General features: G+C 48.3%; 1 protein-coding gene across 1 annotated transcript in view; it reads left to right on the plus strand.

The window, feature by feature from the left end:
- The first annotated feature begins 4,675 nt into the window (after positions 1-4,675).
- LOC100115265 (Krueppel-like factor luna) overlaps positions 4,676-21,900 on the plus strand; it is a 246,031-nt gene continuing 228,806 nt past the window's right edge. The window contains exon 1 of the mRNA XM_008210016.4: positions 4,676-6,077. Coding sequence (XP_008208238.1) covers positions 5,976-6,077 — 102 coding nt within the window. The 5' untranslated portion in view covers positions 4,676-5,975. The remainder of the gene's footprint in view (positions 6,078-21,900) is intronic.

Consider the following 21,900-nt stretch of genomic DNA (forward strand, 5'->3'; position numbering starts at 1 on the left):
GCATTAAAGGGACGCACGGATAGCATGAATTTACAAATGAAGATTGCTATATACATCCTCGTAGGAATTTCGAAAAGTGAGCATCGCAAGCGACGCCGAGATCGATCCCGATTCCCAAGCCCAGATATCAGAGTTGAATCCGTAGATTCGTGAGAAGGCAGTCGTACGCAGAGCGCACGTCTGTGTGTGTGTGTGTGTGTGTGCGTACGTGTGTCAGCAGCGTGTGACACTGGCACATGCGATTCCCCTCGTGCACGTCCAGCAGCAGCAGCGCTGAGGGCCCTCTCTTTAAATTGTCGCTTTGTCGGCTCGTGACGCTTTCGTCCCATATAATATGAGGGCTCGCGTGGGCGCGTACGAAGGATGTGTATATATATACGTGTGCACACCTATGCGTGTACAGACTATGCGAGAGAGCTTTCTCTATCTCTGTCGCTCGCGCGTGTAACGTCCACATAAGAGGATTCATAATGTAATGACGCGTGAAAAGCCGAGGGATGTGTGTGCGGGTGAAATCGTGCGAGTGTACAGGGGGGGGGGGGCTACTTAGGACACTGCTCCGCTATATACACGTATACAGGGTGCGTATGTGTGGAGAGAGGCGACCTTTAGTTCTCATTGGGACGGACGTGAAATGTGCGGATACACAGCGAGCTTATGTACCTTTGACTGTCTCGTAATAATAAAGAGAAGTGGGACGTGTTGGTGCGCGTCTCTTTTTTTTTCGCTTCATATCGCGCACCGAAGTGAGGAAATATTGGATGGAATAGGCCGTGTCCGGGGCTCCTTTGTTTTTTTTTATGCGCCAGTAGCATGATTGTGCGCTTGTGTTACGGCGGTACTGAGAAGCTTACGTGTAGGTACCCATGTATCCGTAAATAATTGAAGACGTATACATACGCGTCTTACGGGATAACAACGAGCTCGTATGTACACTTATTCGCACGCATCTACCTGAAATAAAAAAAAAAACAATTTTACAAAAATCCTATTTTCCTATCTTATACGTAAGAAACGGCGCAGTGCACAAAAGCGCAACAGTAGCCGGCCGATTACGGGCGAATAGCTAAAAGTCACTAAAAATCGCTCGGCGCACGCAAAAGGAATACATCTCCCCCATCAGGCATAGACGGTCAGCGTCGACGGGACATAAATTAGGGATCGCGCGCGCTGCACGCGACGACTCTCCGGCGTCCAGCTCTTCGTCCTCGTGCCATAAATTCCTGCGCTTCAAGGATTCGCGCGGCGATATAATGCTGCAGCCGCGTTTCTCTCTCTCTCTCTCTCTCTCTCTCTCTATGCACTGGTGTGCGTCGTAGGATATAATAGCCGACAAATGCGGTCGCGAGAGAGTTTAGAGAGAGAGAGAGAGAGAGAGAGAGAGAAGCGCGATATGACGCCGGAGTTATGCAATTGGGCATCGTGCGCCGATGCTTTATTATAACTTTGCGTTTTTGTCTCGATGAGGTTTTTCTCGGGTTCGATGCTGCGGTGACCTGAATTTTTGCTATTGTCGTATTGGATGTTTGTTTTAGTTAGAGGATAATTTCCGATGACGATCGCAGTTACGTGTCGCTAGATTTCCTGCTGTCGTTCTTTAATTCCGTGATTCACTCGCACGCCTTCTGGGAAATATTGAACTATTCATGCGCAGCGAGTGTCATCTTCGATGCGACGCAGATGCGATGACTGTGTGGCGTTAAAACTTAAAAATTCCATGAAAAAGCCTCGAAATCCACCCAGTCACCTATTAAACCATTTCGCTTCTAACCCAAAAATTCCCGACACACAGCAGCCTCAGCTACGCTCAGCGTCCAGTAGCATTAACAGCCTTAAATAAGACAAATGACTATTTACCGCGGGAGAGCGGAGCCAAGACTTTAAAAGGCGCTCATAGAGACAATGACTCAGTGATGCTCGCGGCGCACGGTGACGAGGACGAAAAAAGAGAGAAAAATTTAATCAACTCCCCGAAGCCTCCGTTGTCGCACGTTTCTCTCAATGAGTGACGTAACTTTCTCTCTTTCTCTCTCTCTCTTTCTCGCGCGCGCGCGCGCGGCTGTTTAAAGAGACCATCATGTCTGCGCGATACTCGAGTGCCCAATATTCGAGTGTAGGTGCGAGGTAAACAATCTCTCTCTGAAGCGACGTCTGACTCACGGACACGTATGTAATTACATAAGAGGAGTAGGACGTGTGCATCGCGTTCTTCTTTTTTCGTTTGCCTCTAGCGAATATAATTTAAGTGCGAGAGATAAGAAGCGCCGGTGTATGTACGTTCTCTCGATACGGCGAAAAAAGTGCGCCGGCCGCGCGATAAAAACTGTCGCCGCGATAAAGGCCGTGTTTTCATAATTGAAGGTTGCGCGAATCGCGAGGCGTTTATATTGAAAATTTCGCCGACATTTTTAATAAAGGCGCGAGGGATCGCGTATTCGAGGCTTATCGGGATGTGTTTGTGTGTGTACCGATAAGCTTGGCAGATTTTGATAGAAATCGCGATATTGCGACTAGAGAATAATTAACTCGATAAAACGATCGTTAGACCTTCACTTACCGTCCCGTAAAGACGCGCCAGGAAAATCGTAGAGAGAGAGAGAGAGAGAGAGAGAGAGAGAGAGAGAGAGAGAGAGAGAGAGAGAGATCTCCCCGAAACGACGTTTATACGAGAGCTCATTAGGACAATTCGGGCCCGCCACTACTTACGCGCCACGGCGGCCTCTCGTAAATTTTCTCGCCGGTAGGGGCCAATTATCCCCGTCGCGACGAAAAATTCACTGCAGCGACGATTCCAATTACGAAATCATCATCCTCGGCGCGCCTGTGCCAATGCGATTATAATGCACAGAGCTCAGAAAACAAGTCTGTATAGACGTTATCGCCTGATTTTTCCATCGAATGTCTGACCTTCGATCTATGAATGAATTTCTCCTCTTGTCGATCGTCGATCGGTACACGTGTAAAACAGGACGGGTACACAGCGCGCGGAATGCCTGAATCACCGTATAGTAACATCAGCTTTCATTGTATACAAGCTGGAATTCCACGTGTATAGAGTGCGTGTTGCGCAATTAAAAAAGGAATTTGCCCTCGCGTATTGCAACTGTAAATCGAACTCCATCTTCCTTCGCTGATGTGGTGCAGGAATCATACATCTGATGAGATTTTAAGCGTTGTTTTGAGTTTTACTGAAATTCGATTAATAGCCAGGAAAAAACGCGTTTATACAGCGAGCATGAGTCATACAGATACGCGCTTATTGTATACCTGACGTTTCCGGCTATATCACGAAGAATTTTTCGTGCGAGTATATAGGAAATCGTCGGAAAAGTTCTTTCTAGATAAGCGATTTCGATGCGTTCGGTGCGTAGTACGCGAGCGTTTGTTTGGGTTCCGCGATCGTTGCGTTATCTATACTGTTACGGCTCCTAATCGATTATCGTCAATAGAGCTTTCCATACACGGCGCACACCTGTTGGGGATTTAAAAGTCGGAACGAGTAAGCAAAAGGTCTAGGAAAAAGCGAACGCGATTCGATCGGTACAATTATTCAAAGAATGCCGCGGACGAGATAATGCGAAATTGCCCTGGAATCGCTGAATTTCTAATCGACTTTGGAATTTCACGATCGTGGATGAATTCGCGAAGTTGTTAAGTTTTTTTTTAAATCGTTCCGAGAATTTCAAAAAAAGTTCATTCGTATTTCCCGCCGCGTCGAAAGAAGATAATATCGGATTGCAAAAATGCACGATGTAAAGCTGCGTGTAAAATTTTTTGACGGACGCTTTTTTATACTGTAACGGAATACATAAAATTGTATCCCGCACGAGTGCAACGAAGGCATTCGCTCGAATGATACGCGAAAGCGAAGCTTTCATTCGATAGTAAACAATGGAAACGCACTAAATAACGGAAAATAGCTGTATGCGCGTTTCGAGCTTTGAAAAGTAAATACGAGAGCTCTATCAGAAGCTATTTATATCTCGCTGTATATGTACACAAGTGCGCGCTATACCGCGAATCCCTGCGATGTAAACCAAAACGAATTACGAAACGGTTTAAAGTTCGATTTTTTTTACCGGAGCTCGGAAAACCCATTTGGAAATTCAAAATTGACGCGATGTAATTCAAACGTACTGCGCGAAATTTTAGAATTTTTTTTTTCGCATTAACGGCATTATGAAATTTCGATGAATTTCATTAGCGGGATGCGCGTGAAGTTGGCGCGACTGTAAGTTTTAACGATTGCATATTGCCGACATCATTAAATTAAAATTGTTCCGGAAATGGAAGTCGGCGTAAAGCGTACATTCTGTTATAATTTATTCTCGCCTCAATTTCCAGAGTGCTGTAATCGTTGTAACGTATAATTTCGCGAGTGAGTAACTTTACGAATCAATTCGAATCGTTGAAAGTAAGGGAAATTTGCAGTAAAATATTAAAGTTCTAGGAATCCTGAAAAACGTCCTCGCGAACGAGCCGATCGGTGCTGCCTCTTTCCTCCTGCGACGGCTCGCGGCGGTATTACAGGACATATCTCCTCGCGACTCGCGTATACCCCCACTCCGTGAGCTGCGCGCGTCCCGGAGAGCCGGCGTCGCTCGGGCGCTTTCGGCCGGCCTCGGTTTCGTAGCCGGCGCCACCGCGACTCTCCGCGACGCCGCCTGCCGCCTGCCGCCAGTCACTGTTGGGCGCTCGCGCGGCAACCTTCGTCGTCTCGTCGTTGTTGTTGTCGTCGTCGCTCTCTGTCGTGTGTCCCCCTTCTTCTTCCTCTTCTTCTCTTCTGTACCGCATTTTCTCTTTCTCTCTCTCTCACCTAGTAAACGTATCGGCTCTGCGGATTTCGAACTGGACGTACCTGCAGCAGCGCAGCCGAACGGAACAGTGTGCGCGTGTGTTAGTGGTGATCTTACGTCGTCGGCTCTTCTGTACATGATATAATATGAATAATACGCGCTGCCGGTCCTACGCCACCTACGCCGGCTGCTCGGCGATGCTCGCGGCGCAGCAGCTCCAGATTCTGCGCGAGTGACATAACGCAACGCCAGCGCGTTGTACAGCTTACGAAAATCTTCGCCGTCGTCCTCGAGAGAGAGAGAGAGATATATACATACGTATACCGGAGAGTAGTGGTGTCTTCTATAGTGTGTAAAATCCAGTGTGCGCGTGTGTGATGCCGCTGCGGCTCCTCGTCTACTGAGAGAGGGCTATAATATATATCGATACAGAGAGAGAGAGAGAGAGAGAGATACACGAAAATCTTGACGTACAAGTATAGGTCGCACCTATTGGCTGTAAAACCGAGGATCTGCGACGTGTGATGTTTGATACGGATACAGTGAGAGAGATAAGGGTGCGCGTGTGTGCAGTTCTCGATCCAGTGTGTGATATTCGGTGTGAGTTTCGCTGTGTCTCCGTATAGTACACCTTCTACCGGCGTGTTCTCCGCGTGTGTGCAAGAGTATATATACACACACACGCGCACACAGAAACACACGAGTACAGTGAGAGAAGACAACGAGCGCGCACGTGCATTATCATCATGCGCCGTTGCAAACTCGCCGGCCGCTGCTGCAGCAGCTTGTAGCGGAGATCTCGCGTATATAGCATATATATATATATATATATATATAAATATATACACCTGCACGCACACACATCGCCCGGCGATCTATTGCCGCGCTGCGTACAGCCGAAAAGTGAAAGCGAGCCGATTTTTTCGTTTCGAATTATAACACATTGGTATATATATATACGTACGTACAGTGAGGCAGTGCGAGTATACTTATATATAAAAAAAATATAGTAACAGAAGCAACGAGTCAAGTGTGCGCGGTTTTTTCCTCATCGCATCGTCATCGTGTCAGTGTGCCGTGTGCGCGCGCTGTGATATATCGAACGGAGAGAGTATAGTATCGCAATAGTTAGTTCCTCGAGTTATCATCACACAGCGCAGTATTCCCCCGACCGCAACCATGGATATCCTGCCGAGTGGGAATATATTCCGGGAGCTGCAGGACATACACGACACCGGATACTTCTCGGCCCAGCCGTCGCTCGAGGATCATTGGCAACAGGTAAGTCAGATTAGCTGCGCCTTTGTTTATGCCTTCTTTTTACTCTTTCCCCCTCTTCGAACGCATCTCCTTCGGAGTTTGTTTGGGTGAGATACCGGGAAACGACGACGCTTTATTGGCACGCTCGAAGCGCGTATATAATATACACACTCTCTCTCTCTCTCTCTCTCTCTCTCTCTCTCTCTCTCTCGCGTCGTCTGCTAAAAGAGCCGGCTGCTCTATAGCTTATAATAACGGCTCTTCTTGGAAGTGTACACATCAGTTTGCGAATCGACCGCGCGCACTATTTATACACTCTCGCGAGTGTATTCTCGAATTCGAACGAAAAATCCGCTCGATCTTCTTTTGTTTTAATACAATAGAGGCGATTTACGAAAGTTAAACTATATACACAAAAACGAGCTCACGTAACGCGAAAACTCGCGAGTTATAATTGAAGAGCGCGCGCGCTTTTGATTCTCCTATTTTTTTCTCACAAAAGACTCTTTTGATGAATGGTCTGCTGCCAGCGTTGGAGAGTCGTCGTCGTCGTCGTCGTCTCGTGCAGAGCGCGGTATAAAACGTGTAAGTGGAAAACACGAGAAAAGTTGGAATCGGGTAGGGGAAAAGTTTTTTTCCCAACGCGTAACTTATACCGACGGGTTTAGTGCCACTGCCACTGCCACCGCCGCCGCCGCCGCCGTCGTGCAATGCTAAAACGCGATTTTGAAAATAACTTTTATTCAGCGGCACCGAGTTGAAGTTCCGCCGGCTGATTTAAAGCGCAAACACACACGGAGCTCGCGCAGTTGCATAAATTTCTTAAGCGAGTCCGGGAAAAATTTTTTTTCTATTCCGATGGTTTCGCCTCTCTTATCTCATCAGCCGCGCGTGTGTGTGTGTGTGTGTTCTTTAAATTTGTCTGCGCGGTATAAATCTCCGTAGGCTTGTTTTGAATGTCGTAATTCAGTTTTTTAAACTATCTCTCTCGGTGTATTTTTTTTTAATTCAAGAAAGTCTGTTGCTAAATATAAATCGTCGGATGCGTCGCTGCTCTGGAATTAGATTGATAATCCCCTATCAAACAAGTGAACTGAAAAAAACAAAACAAGCGGCACATCGGAATCTGGAGCGAAGCGGCGAAATATAATCCAAGCGATATCAATTTGTCCGGCATCGAAATGAATCTCGGCGACAGCACGTATACCTGCGCAAAATATACGCGTCCAATTGCATATAAAGCTCGTCGAGTGCAACACTCGCGCATCTCGATACTCGTACGGGAGAGGAATGTCGTATTATTAACGAGTCTCTGTCGGCCGCGCCCAGAGATAACGTTTTCGTTATACGCGCTCGCTCGGCCTGCCGGGTAATTGTACATCGAAATGATCATCCGCAGTTGAGCATACTGTTACACCGCGTAATTCGCGCAAGAATTTTCCGCTCGGCTGCTGTTCATTTCGGCCCGAAAAAAAGCGCGGAATGCATCGCCCGTAAAAAATCCGATATCGCGTTCATTAGAGCCTTTTAATAATTGCGATTGTAGCGCTGATTTTTCCATGCACTTTGCGTCAGTGAGTTTTCGCGGAATATGTATAACGAATCAGTCGGTTCTTTTTATATTATTCCGCGGGGGGAAACGTTTGCAATCGTAGATATGAGTCAGAGTCGCGCGTGTGCGCTTTATGGAGACGCACTGCGGTGAGGATTGTTTTTTTCCTCTTTTGAGAGATGGATATGCGTCGAAGCATTTGACACACTTCTCTGCAGGGGAGAGATTTTTAAAAACGTGTGTGTATAGCTTTTGGAGCGATGTAATTTTTTTTATTCTCTATAATACATACAATGTCAATTTCGACATTCACTGCGTTTTAAATCCGAGAGTGATTTTACCGTATGTCATTTCCAGCAAAGCTTCGCCGGTACATCAAAGCGCTCGTACGTGCAATATCAATAAACGTAAAACCAGTTCGGGAAAAACAGCATAAAACAGTATAATCCACTTTGAAACTCGCGCACTTCCGAGCGCTGAATGAATCAAATATCGTGGAATTATATGAAACGCGCGCGGGCAAATCCGATCGGGTTTACCCTCCAAATTCGCCGGCGAGAGAGCTTCGCCAATTGAAAGTTCAATCGTCCAAGTTTCTTCCCCTCTCTCTCTCTCTCTCTCTCTCTCTCTCTCACACACTCTTCTCTAAGAGCCTAATCTTCAGGCCTTCCTAAATTTCTCCCATACAGCCCTGGAGAGAAACTTTCCACTCGCCCTCGCGCCCCGCGGACTCTCTTTTATTTCCACTTCCAAACAAACAGAGAAAGAAGAAGATAACAAATAAAATAAGAAGAGAAGAGAGCCCCGATTTTCACGTCGGCCACGTGACTCGCGCTAAAGAATGTCATCGCGTGCTATACCAGTAGACATGCCGCGCACGTGCATTCATATACACGCAGAGGAAGAGAGAGAGAGAGAGAGAGAGAGAGAGAGAGAGAGAGAGAGAGAGAGAGAGAGAGAGAGAGAGAGACTATATACGTGCCGGCTCTGTCTCGCTCTATGTGTATGGTATTTTACGATTTTCAGGGGAGAGAGAGAGAGGACGCGACTAGCGTGGATTTTCGAGAAGTCGTATATTTTTCGAGGGGCCGAGGATTCCGCGTATAAGTAACAGTACTATACTACCGCCGCTGCGCGAAGTAGGCGATCGTGTAGGTTTTATATTGTACGTCCGCTGCTGCTTCGCGAAGAGAGAAACGCCGCGTACGAGCTTTTTCTCTTTGGGATTGTAAAATTGAGACTCCAGATGAATATCTCCCGGCAGATCCGGAGAATCATGCGTGCATTACAGAGCGACTTTTGTTTTGACGAAAAATGACCGTTGCGATACTTTGAGAAAAAAAGCAGCAACACCAAAACGCGACCTCGACACACACACGTACGAAACACATCTCATCGTGCACTATTCGCCGAGGCGAAACGAGTGTGACGGTGCGGCGGCGGCCGCCTCGCGCGCTTAACGGCTGATAGTTATAGCCGCCGCTAAAACCAGGAAGAGAGCAGTCTCGTGGCGCATTATGACGCGTGACGAAAGTACAAGTGGATTTAGCCTGTGCCGCCGACGCGTCGACGCCTCTCAAGAACTCTCGGCTCACTGCTTGACGCCACACCGCTAGCATCTCTGCTATGCGATTCCTTTTTTCTTTTGCTTCTCTTATACTCACTCCTCTTCTTTTTTGCGGGTTCGTCATGTTTTCCATCGCTTTTTCGCCAGCGAGCTCTCGCGCGGCATTGTTAGGAGAGTAATTGATGGCTCTTTCTCTTTCGAAATAGCTCGAATATTTTCCTCGTTCCAATTCATCGCGCGCATCACCACCTGCGCCGTTGCGCAAGAGGCTGCGCAGATGCATGCATTAAAAAATTCGCTCCGCCGCGAGACACACAAAGGGAAAACGTCCTGCTAGACCTAGATAAAAGAAGATAAGCGTTGCTCTCGCACGCGCGTGTGTGTGTATGTATAGTAGAGCAGCGGCAGCAGTCGGGGTCACATTCGCGACAGATGTCAGCCACCTGGCTGGACGCCGAGGGCGGCGCTACAAAACTCCCCTCCTACACGCGCTACACATAGGCGCATCGACGTAATTTCCCAGTTGCCGTATGCATAAGACACGGGAGAGAGATATATAAAAGAAGTGTGGCTTTTGTTTCTCCGCAGCTCCTGCGGTTCGCCTCCGCGCTGCTTCTTTCAGCAGCAGCTTCGTCGTCGTCGTCGTATCTCTCCCAACGTGTCGTCGTCGCTCCTTTATAGTCTGGAAAAGCCAGTGGCAGCAGCGCAGTTGTAACGTCGTCGTCGTCTCGTGACGTCCTCTCTCTCTCTCTCTATCTCTCTCTCTCTCTCTCTCTCTCTCTCTCTCTCTCTCTCTCTCTCTCTCTCCCTCTCTCTCTCTCTCATCAAAGATGCAATGGGACGTGAAACAATGGGCTGCCACCTTACAATAGCCGCGGAACAGTGCGATGAGCGCGACGACGCAGCACCGAATTGTTAACCTTCGACTCTGCGCTTTTTTCGCCCTGCTATACTGTGCTACTACTGCTGCAGCCTATACTGTTTTTCTTTCGGTCCTCTGTCGCGCAGCTCGTTTTTTTCGCTGTTGCAGTGCTTTTTGTCGGAGTCGCTGTTGCGCAATTCGGAGGCAACGCACTCGCGCTGCTGCTGAATGTTTTTGTTGTATGCCAGAGTAGGACTGCAATTTCCTGAGCGGGTTAAGAGAGCTCGCGGGGGGGGGGGCTGCACTTCTTTGTAAGTGTGTTTTTGGGGCCGTTTTAGCGCTTTTTCGGGGGTGCATTGTTATATAAAGCTTCGTTGAAAGAAGAAACGTTAAATCAAAGGAAGTATTAATCTGCCCTCAATAGAATTTCAAGCCCAACTTCCCGCGCTCGGTCTCTAAAAAAACGCCGGGAACTCTATCCTCGCGCACAGTTGGCGCGCAGGGACAAACGGGCTCGATTTCCGAAAAAAAGCACGAGAGAGAGGATAGCCTCTCTCGCGCACAAATGCGATAATACAGACGTCAAGTGTGCGTAGGTCCGCTGCTGGCGCACGCACCGGAACAAAAGGCAGCGCAGGGTGAATAAAAAAACAAATTGGCTCATCCTCTCCCGCTCTCTCCCTCTCTATTTACTCTGTCCGTTGCAGCAGTGGCGGCGGCGAACCGGTCAGTGCGGCTATATAACGGAGAGAGAGAGAGAGAGGGCCGATCGACCGGGCAAATTTTGCGGCCGTTTTGTGAGCGCGCCTCATCGACTTTCGTCCGCCGCCGCCGCAGAGATTTTTCTGCAGCAGCAGCAACCGAGCGGGTTTAAATCCGACGTGCGGGGGTCATTTTTCATTAGTCCTCTCCGCGTGTGACGACGTAATATTAAATTTGAAACGGATGGCGACGCCGTCCCGCGTGTGAGGATAATTTTATTACGCGCTAGAGAGAGAGAGAGAGAGAGAGAGAGAGAGAGAGAGAGAGAGAGAGAGAGAGAGAGAGAGAGAAAGCCGAGGGACGGAAAATTTAGTGAAATTACGGGGACGCGTGCGTGCGCTAGAGGTTCCGCTATCTCTCTGTTGGATTATTGGAATTGTGCGTCCTTTAGTATCATAGTGCATCCTTTTCGCTCGCTTATTTTCGGAGTATATCGCGCGCCCTTTTTCGCGCTACGTGTAGCAAAGCATAAATTTTTAGAAATTCGGCTCATTGTGTCAAAAAGTTTCGAGCCAATACATTTTCCGAAAATCCATTACCACACTCAGCCATTCCTATATATTGCATTAGCCATTAACTCTTCATTAGTCGCGTAGCAGGCGGTAAACGCGGTAATTAGCCGATTGTCCGTAATTTTCCAGAGACTACCGAAAAACCGTTCGAAAATTTCAACGCTGCCATTGATCAACAGCCGCGCGCAGAGACAATGGCCAGAGAGATGGTCAATCGATAAACAACGGGCCGATCGAAAACAAAGTGCTTTATTTTATTCCCGCGCGCGCTGCTCTCAAAAGCACGCACTCGCGCGTGTACATAAATCTCCTCGCGAATATAAGCCGTACAAACAGGGCGGAGGACAACAACAAAGCTGCAGTAGCGCGAAAAGAGCCGAGAAAAATAATCCGTCTGTTTGCAGCCGCCGCGGGTGTACAGCGCGCGCGGAAATTACGGCAAATGGAAGCGGGGGGAAGGAGGAGAGACCACTGGCGCTGATTTTGATTCATTGATTGTAGTTGCCGTACTTATTGGCGGGACTTGGTAATGAACGATCGCCCCGTCGATTACGCAAATTAGTATGCTCGCGGCGCCGAATCGACGCCGTGTGCGCTATATAGGTATACACAGCATCAGCGAGGGCTGGAAGATGGAGGACAGATTTGTGTTTGCTGCCGACGTAGAGGCGCGCGCGACGCTTGTTGATGAATCGCGAAGGAATATGATTTTAAAAATGATTCGAAAGTCCCGCCGACGATGCATCAACGTTATTGCCAATCTTACGACGCACGACAAAAGCCCGACGTGCTGCGAACGGGAAAAAATATTAAAACAGCGAGCCTAATTCAGCCCGTATGCGTAACGCGTATGCCGAGCCACTTTATCACGCAAAAAGTCAAGTTCGAGAGAGTTTTCAAGGGACACCGTTCGCGCTGCTTTCTATAATACAGCGGTGGGCAATGGATTGTTGTAGAGAGAGAGAGAGAGAGAGAGAGAGAGAGAGAGAGAGAGAGAGAGAGAGAGAGAGAGAGAGAGAGAGAGCAAAAACAAAGAGAGCGACAGGCTCTGATTGATCGGGGCGTTTATCTCAGCGAGGCGCGTGCGTTCTACAAAATCGTTCGTCAATATGACAACAATGCTATGTGTGTGTAGCGCACAAGTAATACATTACAAAACATGACAAGGTATTAAAGGCATACGGCGCACGAGTGAAAGTGTTATGCTCTCCATCTGTGTGTTGCCGAATGCCGGGGCATCGCGAGAGATATTGCATGTGCGTATGTAGGTATAATATAGTGTATGTCCGTCTGCGTGAAAGGTATCGGTTCGTGTACGAATCACGTGAATTGCGTACTTTTAAATAAACCCTGAATTACTGCTAACCGCTAACCGACTGAAAAAAGCCAGTCGCCAAAGGCCATTAGCGCATCCGAGGCACGAAAACATCAAAACTCCTCACCCCGGAGCGAGTACAGCCAGAGCGGTAAAAGGGTCGTCTCGCGCAAAGTAATTCGGTGTGAGACTATACGTCGCGTCTAGCCTCGCTCTGTTTGTTTACGCTGCTCCGTTACACCGCAGCATCTCGACCGCGCACACACCTCAGCCGCAGCCAGCAGCAGTGGCAACACACACACACACACACAAGCTTCTCTCTCGGCCGGTTTTCCTGGACAGCAGCAGTGTGTCTCTGCTGCAGCTCACCTAACTTTAGACCGCGGCCGTCTTAAAAAGGCAAAGAGAGTAGCCGGCGCCGTTCTCTCTAGCAACGGTGCAGATATCCATTGACTGCTCTGCGCGCGGAGAGTCGCCGGCTTTCCTTTCTTACGTCATTCATTATTCTGAGGCCGCACGCGGCTGCAGCCCACGGACATTTATACGCGCGCTCGCCGGTTGTGGCAATTTTTAATATAATGCGCGCGGACGTTGACCTCATATACTCTCCCCGCGATGTGCCTGCGGATGAATCCTCCCCTCCCTCTCCGAAGCGTATAATACCCGCACGAGAAAGTCTCTTTTTTATTTTCTCTCTCTCTCTCTCTCTCTCTCTCTCTCTCTCTCTCTTTGACCTTTTTTCCGCGACGTCGCTGCTGCTCATGATTCCCCTCGCTTCTTCTTCTTTTTTCTTCGGATGAGGAGAAATTTTTCGCGGGGGAAAGGAGGTTACAGCGTGTGTATGCGAGTGTAATACACCTATACGTATGTATGGTGGATCTCCTCTCTGCTGATGACGATGATGATGCACTCGAGGGTCGCGAAACAGAGGCTTGATTTGTGGCTTTTTAAGCAGGGATTCGCTGCTTTTTGGGTCGTCTTCGTCTGCGGAGAGATATTTTTTCCTCTCGCGATAAGACGTTTGACAATATTCTCCTTCGCTATAATTTAAAGCCGACCCACTTTCCCACACCGATCGATCATCCTCGTCTACATACCGAAAGGGAACAAGAGCATCGATTATATACTAAAAACGCGCGAAGGACAAATAGACAGAGCGCTTAAAGAAGCTCCGATGATTTACACGCGTGCGCGCACACGTCTGAAGAAGGGGGGTTATAATACCTGTTCTCGCGAAACCGCGCGCGGAATCCGCAGAGGCGTATAACGACGATTAACGGGCGCGCGTGGAGTTGCCGCCTAAATGTATTTGCCGAGCTGAAAGCCATTAACGTGTGCACAGCAGAGCAGCAGCACTTGTTAAGGAGTTGCACGAGGCTCGTGTATATAGGTATATATTAAGACGCGGGTAATGGATTGCGTTCGATTTGCGGCTATCGATCCGTGCGCGCACGTTGCTATGCCGGAGGATTTTCTCGGAATCCGATTTTTTAATAGAAAGGATAATTTACCTACACGGTTTTAGAGCAACGCGCGTTGGCATATCTACCGCTCATAATCCGCTTCCGGTCGGCGCATATTGTAGCAACAAACAGAAATTCCAAAAGCCATACCGCCACGTCTGCCGCTGCTGTGCCGAAAATATACCTGCTGTTTTGAATTTTCCAATCGGTCGGATATTAGTACCGCTCGTTATAACGAATCGGCTCCGTGTTGTAAGAGAAAGACAGGAGCGTACAGTATAGTGGCTTGATTGTAAAACGTCAAGTGGCTATTTTCGGCCGACGAAATGAGCCGGGGGGCACGCAGCGCCGATTTCAGTGTTGTGTTTTGAATACGCGCGCGCGAGCGAGCGATGGGGAATTTAATTTGAAAGAGCAGCCGGCAACTGCCAGAGGCTTTCTCGGCGCGTATGTGCGTAAGTCTCAAGGAAAGCCTGCGTAAACTATTGAATGAACCGAGGCTGCCGGCCGGCTAAAGTTAGATTTCGAGCGAATTTTGCGAAAACCGTATCTCAGCTGTTGAAATTTTTAAAATAAAAATGAATTATCATTATTTTTATGTTTTGAAATTTTCTTTTTACACGTTACACGTTTGAATGAGTGCCGGGCGCGTGTGTTTGCGTACAGTGCGCAAGAAAGCCAGATAAAATAGCAGATACACGAGAAAGTGAATATCCTGAAATTTTAATTCTTCATCATATCCAGCGCGCGTACTGCAAATATTTGCTGTATTTTCCCAAAAAGTGTGACCGGCTTTTGTGAATTTCGGGGATAAATAACGAAACTGTCTCGCATTCAGTAAACATTAGCTTCCGTACCCTTTTTGAAACATGCTTTTCATCAAAACAGTACACACTCGACAACGCGAGAAAAATAATTGAAACCCCGCGAGATAAAACAGTATCATTCCAAAATACCGATCGATACATCGCTCTATCCCTCTCTGCAGCAGCGTACAATCGTCGAAGTTCAAAAGAAGAAGAAGAAGAAGCAGTAGCAACTCCAAAAGTCCATACGCAAGCAAAGATAGAGAGCCTTGGCTCGAAGCGCTCGCGTCACTGGTTTGCCGAGTAAGCGAGGGCCGTTTAAGTCGTCGTGGAATGCGCTCGTCTGATGACTTAAAAGACTCTGTTGTTCGCCGTACTTACTATACTCATCCTCGTCTCTCTCTCTCTCTCTCTCTCTCTCTCTCTCTCTCTCTCTCTCTCTCTCTCTCTCTTTCTCTGCGCGAGGATCGTTTGCGCGTACGAGAGATCGGTGACTGCAATCCTAATTAGGCTGTCGCTTCGAGCGCCGGGGGACGAGGCGCTCGGAGAGGGAAAGAAGCCTGTATAGATGTATACATTATGCGAATTTAAATGAAAGAGCCTCGCTATGTTGTTGCGTGGGGGGGCTCCGACTATAAAAGCCGCCTCGTGCTGTTCATTGTTTATCGCTCTCTCTTTCGCCTTGATTAAGGATTCGATCTTTTATTGCCTCCTCCGCGGAAGACGAATTAATTGCTGCTTCTTTTGACGCGAAGTTTCGCGATACATCATAAATGAGTTCGGTGCGCGGTGCAACTTTTACCAGAAAAAAAAAATAACAACCGAACTGGTTTCGCTCGCGTGTAAACACTGCGAGAGCGCGTGGGAACCAGTTTCTCTCGTCGAAGACGTTATTTAAATAATTGCCGAAACCTTCGTCGACCGCTGCTGCTGCAATTATCGCGCGAATTTACGCGCCCGAGTGTGTATACCTTTCGCATAATGATTTAATAATAACGCGGTGGGTCGGATTTAATTTTTCGGAAATGTGAAAGTTCGTCCACGCTGAAATTCCAGAGACTCATCGCAATCCTCTACTCGTATTTTGAAAAACGGCTCTCGCTCGGCTGTGCAATGATTTCGAAAAAAATGCAAGCTCGAAATTTTTCCCGTTTACACGCGAGTCGCTGCTGCTAATAGACCCAATATCTTCGGAGCGAGAGAAAACACACGCTTCCCGGTAAAATTCCACAGCCTCGGTGTTGCAACACAGCACAGTGTACCGGCATCATCGACGTTAACGAGAAGCGCGTATTGGAAAGTCGTGTGTATAGTGGCCATATATATATATATATATATATATATATATATATTAACGAACGGAAAGATGTGCTCGTATAGAGGTGTACACACATGCAGCGCGTGCGCGCCGGCGAATAAATTAGCACGTTCGAGAATAGTGTACATTCTTGACCGTCGCGCCGTGTGTGCGCTAGCCGTATTGGGTAGCCAAAGCATGCATAGCTATGCGTTGAAGAGAATTATTCTTTAACGGTCTTTCGGTTATCACCCGAGAAAAAGATACTAAAATTGATTGAAGAGGATTTTTTTTTCGGAAAAAAGAGCGTCGTTCAAACGCAAAAATTTTAATCCCCGCCAACAATTTCAAAGGATCTTCGGAAAAAGCCGGCCCGTAACTCTTCCCGCTTCCCTCGCGCACGAGTAATACCAGAAAAATGTTTCACCGTTCGCGAGCACAAACGAATCGAAGGGCACAAGAAGCAGCAGCGTAAAAAGGGCGAGGACGAACGAGCGGACGATAATAAAATAATTCTCCGCCACAATAGACAATGCCAGAGCGCTCTTCTCAGTCTCGGGATGATAGTAATTCAAACCGGATGAAGAGAGAGGGAGAGGAAGAGAGAAAAACCGGAGAAGGAACGCCGCGCACCGCGCGCTGCAGTAGCGATCGTTTTCCGCCGCGCACTTCCGCCGCTGGACATGGAGATTCGGCTCGACGCTTTTCTCGCCACTTCTATTATATCCCCTACAGCTCGCGCATCGCTTTTTCGAGGCGCTTCAATTGGGAAAAGAGTTTTATAAAACGTTCGACGCGTGGGTGAATGGGACGTGCTTTTTTGCGGCGATTTCCAGATTTTTGCGGTTACTGCTCGAGGATGGAATTTCTTCTTATCTCGTTTGATTTTCACGATTTGGCTAAAATCACGAATTCGATGTAACAACCGTTTTTCATTTGCCCGATATCACACGCACATCGACGACGAGGCTCCATTTCATTTACAGAAAATCCAACGCACTCGCGCGCGAAATCCACGTCAAAAACATTTCAATCGCGAAAAAAATGCGAACGAACTTCGACATTTTTATATGTATATAAGTTTATATATCTCTCTCTAGTGCACCGGCTGCTGCTGAGTGAAAACGAAAATTCTTCAATATCACTCTCTCTCGCGCGCGCGCGTCGCCCTCTCGAAAAGGAAAGAGAGAAAAAAAAACAAAACAAAAATGTCATCCGTTGAAACTCGAAGCTGCGTTTTATCTCTTGACGCTTCGCGGAGCCGATAATTTTCATTTAGCTCGCACGAACAAATCTTCATCCTCGATTCCGTCGGTATATATATTTTCCCCTTTTTACATATATACATGTATATACATTTCCCGCGAGCGTCGAGCTTGGAATTAATATACACCCCGGCGAGTCTTTTCTGCCTGCTGCCTCGTGAAAAAGAGAGGCGCGACGCTCTCGACACAAAGTAATTGCCCGAGTAGCATCTTTCGCCTCGCTTATTAACGAACCGAATTACCTTCTCTGTTGTTTTTTTTCTCGTCTTTGGTATATAAATTACAACATTTTGGGGCTCTCCGTATATACTCCGCGCCCTCGTAGCTGTCCGCGAGACGGATTAATTGCCGCGTGTGCGACGAGTTCCGCAGCGCGCAGAAGAGTGAATGTGTGCATAGTGGGGAAGGTATTAAATTAATTGATGCCTCGAGAGTTCGCTGCTACTGCTGTTGGCGCAGCGATTTAATTTGACGGGAGCTTTTTTGCGCGTTGCTGCCGTTGCGCTGCTCAATGCTGATGTATATGTATAGACGCGAGAGAGCCGGCTGTTGTTCTTTTTGTTGGATATTCGATGTTTGCGTTTCGATGAATGGCTTTCTTATGACTGTTGCCGTTTGATTAACGAGCTGTTTGCGCGCGCGCGCGCGCTCGCAGCTAAACATCGATTTTTTAGGAAATATGTTTCGATCATCGCTGCGTATAGACGACGTATAAACATAACTCAGCGCGTGCAGCGTAAAGTCCGAAATCATATTCCCAGCTGCAAATCAGAGCGCGTCAGCCCTTTAAATCAACTCTCCCCTATAGACGCGCACGCAGTCCCCTCCGAAAAATTTGGCTCTCGCTGCAGCGGCAGAGTACGCACACACGCATACATCTCCCTGCGCGCTGGCATATTCGAAAAAGCCCCACAGAGTATCGATCTAGTCTCGGCGCGTGCAGCCATTCATCCTGTGCGTATACGTATACTCGTATACACATACACACGCGCGTACAGTGTCTGCCTGACTCATCGAAAACTAGGCGAACGTACGCGAGAGCAAGGGGTCAAACGCAGTTGCCGGCGCCGCTACGTCAGAGGGGGTTCACTCACCTCTGTGTACTCGCTTCTTCTCTCTCTCTCTCTCTCTCTCTCTCTCTCTCTCTCTCGCGTGCGTACCCATTCAGTTCGGATTTTTCCGATGGCGCCGCGCGCGAGACTGTGTTTTTTTTCTCCGCCTTCGGAAGCTCGCATTACCTTCGCGCTCGCGCGGGAGTAATTAGGCGTAGTAGTGAATGCTCTCCCCCCCCCCCCCCCTCTCTCTCTCTCTCTCTGGTCGATTAGCTAATTAATGGCGGCGAGGGGCTGTTGGCGCGGTGCGTTTGGAAGTAGGTTATGCGAACGAGGCCTTTTTTCAGGGAGAAAGGGAGACGCGGCGTATTGTATGACGATGTGCTGCGCGACGATTGCTCGGATGATTAGGGCGAGGCGAATGCTTTGAGTGCTTTGGCTCTTAGAGAGGTTATGCGATAGTGGTGGGAGTGGATAGGGTCGCGGGGTTCAGATACGGTAGAGGGAGTTTTTGTTTTGAAAAGGATGAGAACGTGAAATCCGAGTGAAAAACTTTTTATTATTGCAAGGTTTCTTTTTCTGCTTTTAGATTCACAATAGTAAACAATTATTGACTTCAGGCAATACTTTTTAACGCGAAATTCATTGTTCAAGTGCGTTACTTAATCGCACGTTAAATACCAGAGTATTCCGAACCAAAATGGAGCACCATTCGATCAATCCACCAGAATCTCGCCAATTCCACATCCGTCTACTCCCTCCCATACCTCCGGCGATCAGCAGCAGCATCGAGCAAAGACACGAGCAAAAGCAGCAGAAAGCTGATGCTAGCGAAGCTCGGAACAGAGCCTCCGTCGATTTCTCTCGAAATACTCTGCGCGGCCCCTCGAAAATCCACCGAGGGAGGATGCCTGCCAGATGTCGTCCGACGACTGACGCTGTCGACGTGCAGCGCATCAGCTCTCGCGACCGACCGATGAGTGAGTTACGAGCTGCGAGAGAGCCTCCGCACATAATTTTTTTCCCTCATTGTTCGGAGGATATTTTTTTTCAGGCCGCGTGTCCGTTGTTTATTTTACGGATCGTCGAGTTTTTTCGAGTGTCTCCGAACGGATTTATTGGAAACGCTTGTCGTCCCTCTTTTTTTCCGTGTATCCCGTAACAGCGAAGAGTGCAGTGTTTCTCTCGCTTATGCCTCCAATATGCGGAACACGACGCCAGCGTCCGCATTTTTAATTCCCGCAACTTATCAGCATACAATCTCTCGCTCGCTCCTCGGCGCACAATGCTATTTTAATTCCGGCCCTCGCTCTCCCACATTAAAAACACTCCCTCTCTCCGCTGTGCCGAAATTCTCGTCAGCAGAGGACTACATCCGCGAACAAAAGAAAAAGATAAACAGACGGACAGACGGCATTAAAATACACAACGAGAGAGAGAGAGAGAGAGAGAGAGAGAGAGAGAGAGAGCCTTCTCGTCATATCTATACCATCCTACCTCTGAGCCATTGTTCCTCCTCTCGCGCGCGCGTTTATTTCCGCACGCAGCGGGCGCTGCTGCTTCTTGCAAGCGCAATCTTTACGACGAGCGACGATAAATGAGTACCGATGAAAATCGCCGCTCGTATAACTGCAGCTTGCGCAATGCGTAAAGCGCAATTTTTGTTTTTTTCTCGCGCGCGCGTTGATGCTTACCAAGTGACAAATTTTTATCAATCTTGCAAAAAAAGGAGTTGAAAAAAATCTTAATATTTTAATAGATTTCATTCGTACACAGCAGTCTCTCTTCCTGTGCGATCGCGTCTCCTGCCTACAGATGATGCACGACAACAAGGCCTGTGCGCGCGGGGCAGGATGATGACTCGACTTCAGGTGGCATATCGAGTATTCCGCCGACGATGCACGTTCCATGTCTCTCTCGACTGTTTTATAGACGTTTCTCGTACACACGCACACTATTGATTACATCGACGTTATACCCTCGCACCGATAAGGCGTTTCGTTATCGAGCGATTTCCAGAAGAGATTCCGATTCATATACGTGCGAGCCTGCGATTCACGTGCGCGATAAGACTCCCTTGCTGATACACAAAAATCGATCTCTCCCACGTTACACTTTTCAAATAAGAGAATTGAAGTTGATCCTCGATGGTAAATAGTTTAAAATTTGCAGCAGCAGCTTCGGACCTGCATCAGAGAGCCGGTCTCGAATACCCGCATCAAAATTCATTCACGTTTGTCTTAAGGCATTAGCCAGAGGTGCACGGATTAGCAAACAAACACACAGCGGCAGCAGCAGCCTTCTGCATACCTACGCAGCGGCAGCAGCAGCGGTGCACACATACACATGGTCTAGAGGGGGGGGGGGGGGGGGAGAAGTCAAGCGCATTAATCGCGCGGTGCAGAGCTGCAGGCCGGAATTTACGCGCAGTCCGCTTGGTGCATTTGAAATTTCGCGCACGGGCCGGGCAACTTCCGGCCACAAGCAGCGGCGGGAGCAGTGCTCCGGGCGCCGGTGGAGGGGCGAAAGTTGCGTGTTGTCGTGTGCAGCAGCCCGCGAGGACACGTCGCTCTAGTGCTCCGTGCTGCAGGTGGCGAAATTTCCCAGAGAGAATACTGCGAGAGAGAGAGAGAGAGAGAGAGAGAGAGAGAGAGTGGGATGATTAAGCGGTTATTTTGTGTGCGCGCGGCTCTGTGGCGGGGGACTTTGAATTTGTCGATTGTCGTCTTATCTGTATGTACACTCACTGTCGACGATGAATTGTTTAAACAACGGAAAAGCGCAGTATAGACTTTGAAATTTCGCCAAAAACGAGCAAAGTTTTGATAAAAATCGCTGCAGCCGCCTCTTCGTGGTATTACACATAACTACGGGGCGAAAATTCATGAGAAAAGCGTTATAACGAAGAGAAGGGGAGCTTAGCGTAGTTAGGGTCCGGCGGCGGCAGGAGCGGAGACACGCGTATTATATGAGGTTAGTTAGCCGCGCTCTCGCGAACGCCGCGCGCATATTAAAAATATTCAAATGCACACCGCGGCCTCTCTTTCTCTCTCTTTAAAGTTACCCGAGAGAGAGAGAGAGAGAGAGAGAGAGAGAGAGAGAGAGAGAGAGAGAGAGAGAGAGCAGCGGGAGGGGGAGTGTAATTTACGGGATGCACGGCGCCGATAGCGCTAATAACTTCATTGACGTTAATCGATGGCTGGCGTGTGCGATCGAGAGGCTTTTGAAGTGTGTTCGCTTGCTATGGGCTCGAGTGCAGTGCGCGAGTTTTATATCCTATGCGGGCGAGTCGGGAAATCTCTGGGATGAGGGTATACCGGCGTGTGACCGAATCATCCTTTTTTCCATATGAATTTGAATTATATGAATTAAGCATTCGTTTCTTCTCTGT

The sequence above is a fragment of the Nasonia vitripennis genome, chromosome 1, assembly GCF_009193385.2.
Source record: "Nasonia vitripennis strain AsymCx chromosome 1, Nvit_psr_1.1, whole genome shotgun sequence".
In the NCBI taxonomy this organism is placed as follows: Eukaryota; Metazoa; Arthropoda; class Insecta; order Hymenoptera; family Pteromalidae; genus Nasonia; species Nasonia vitripennis.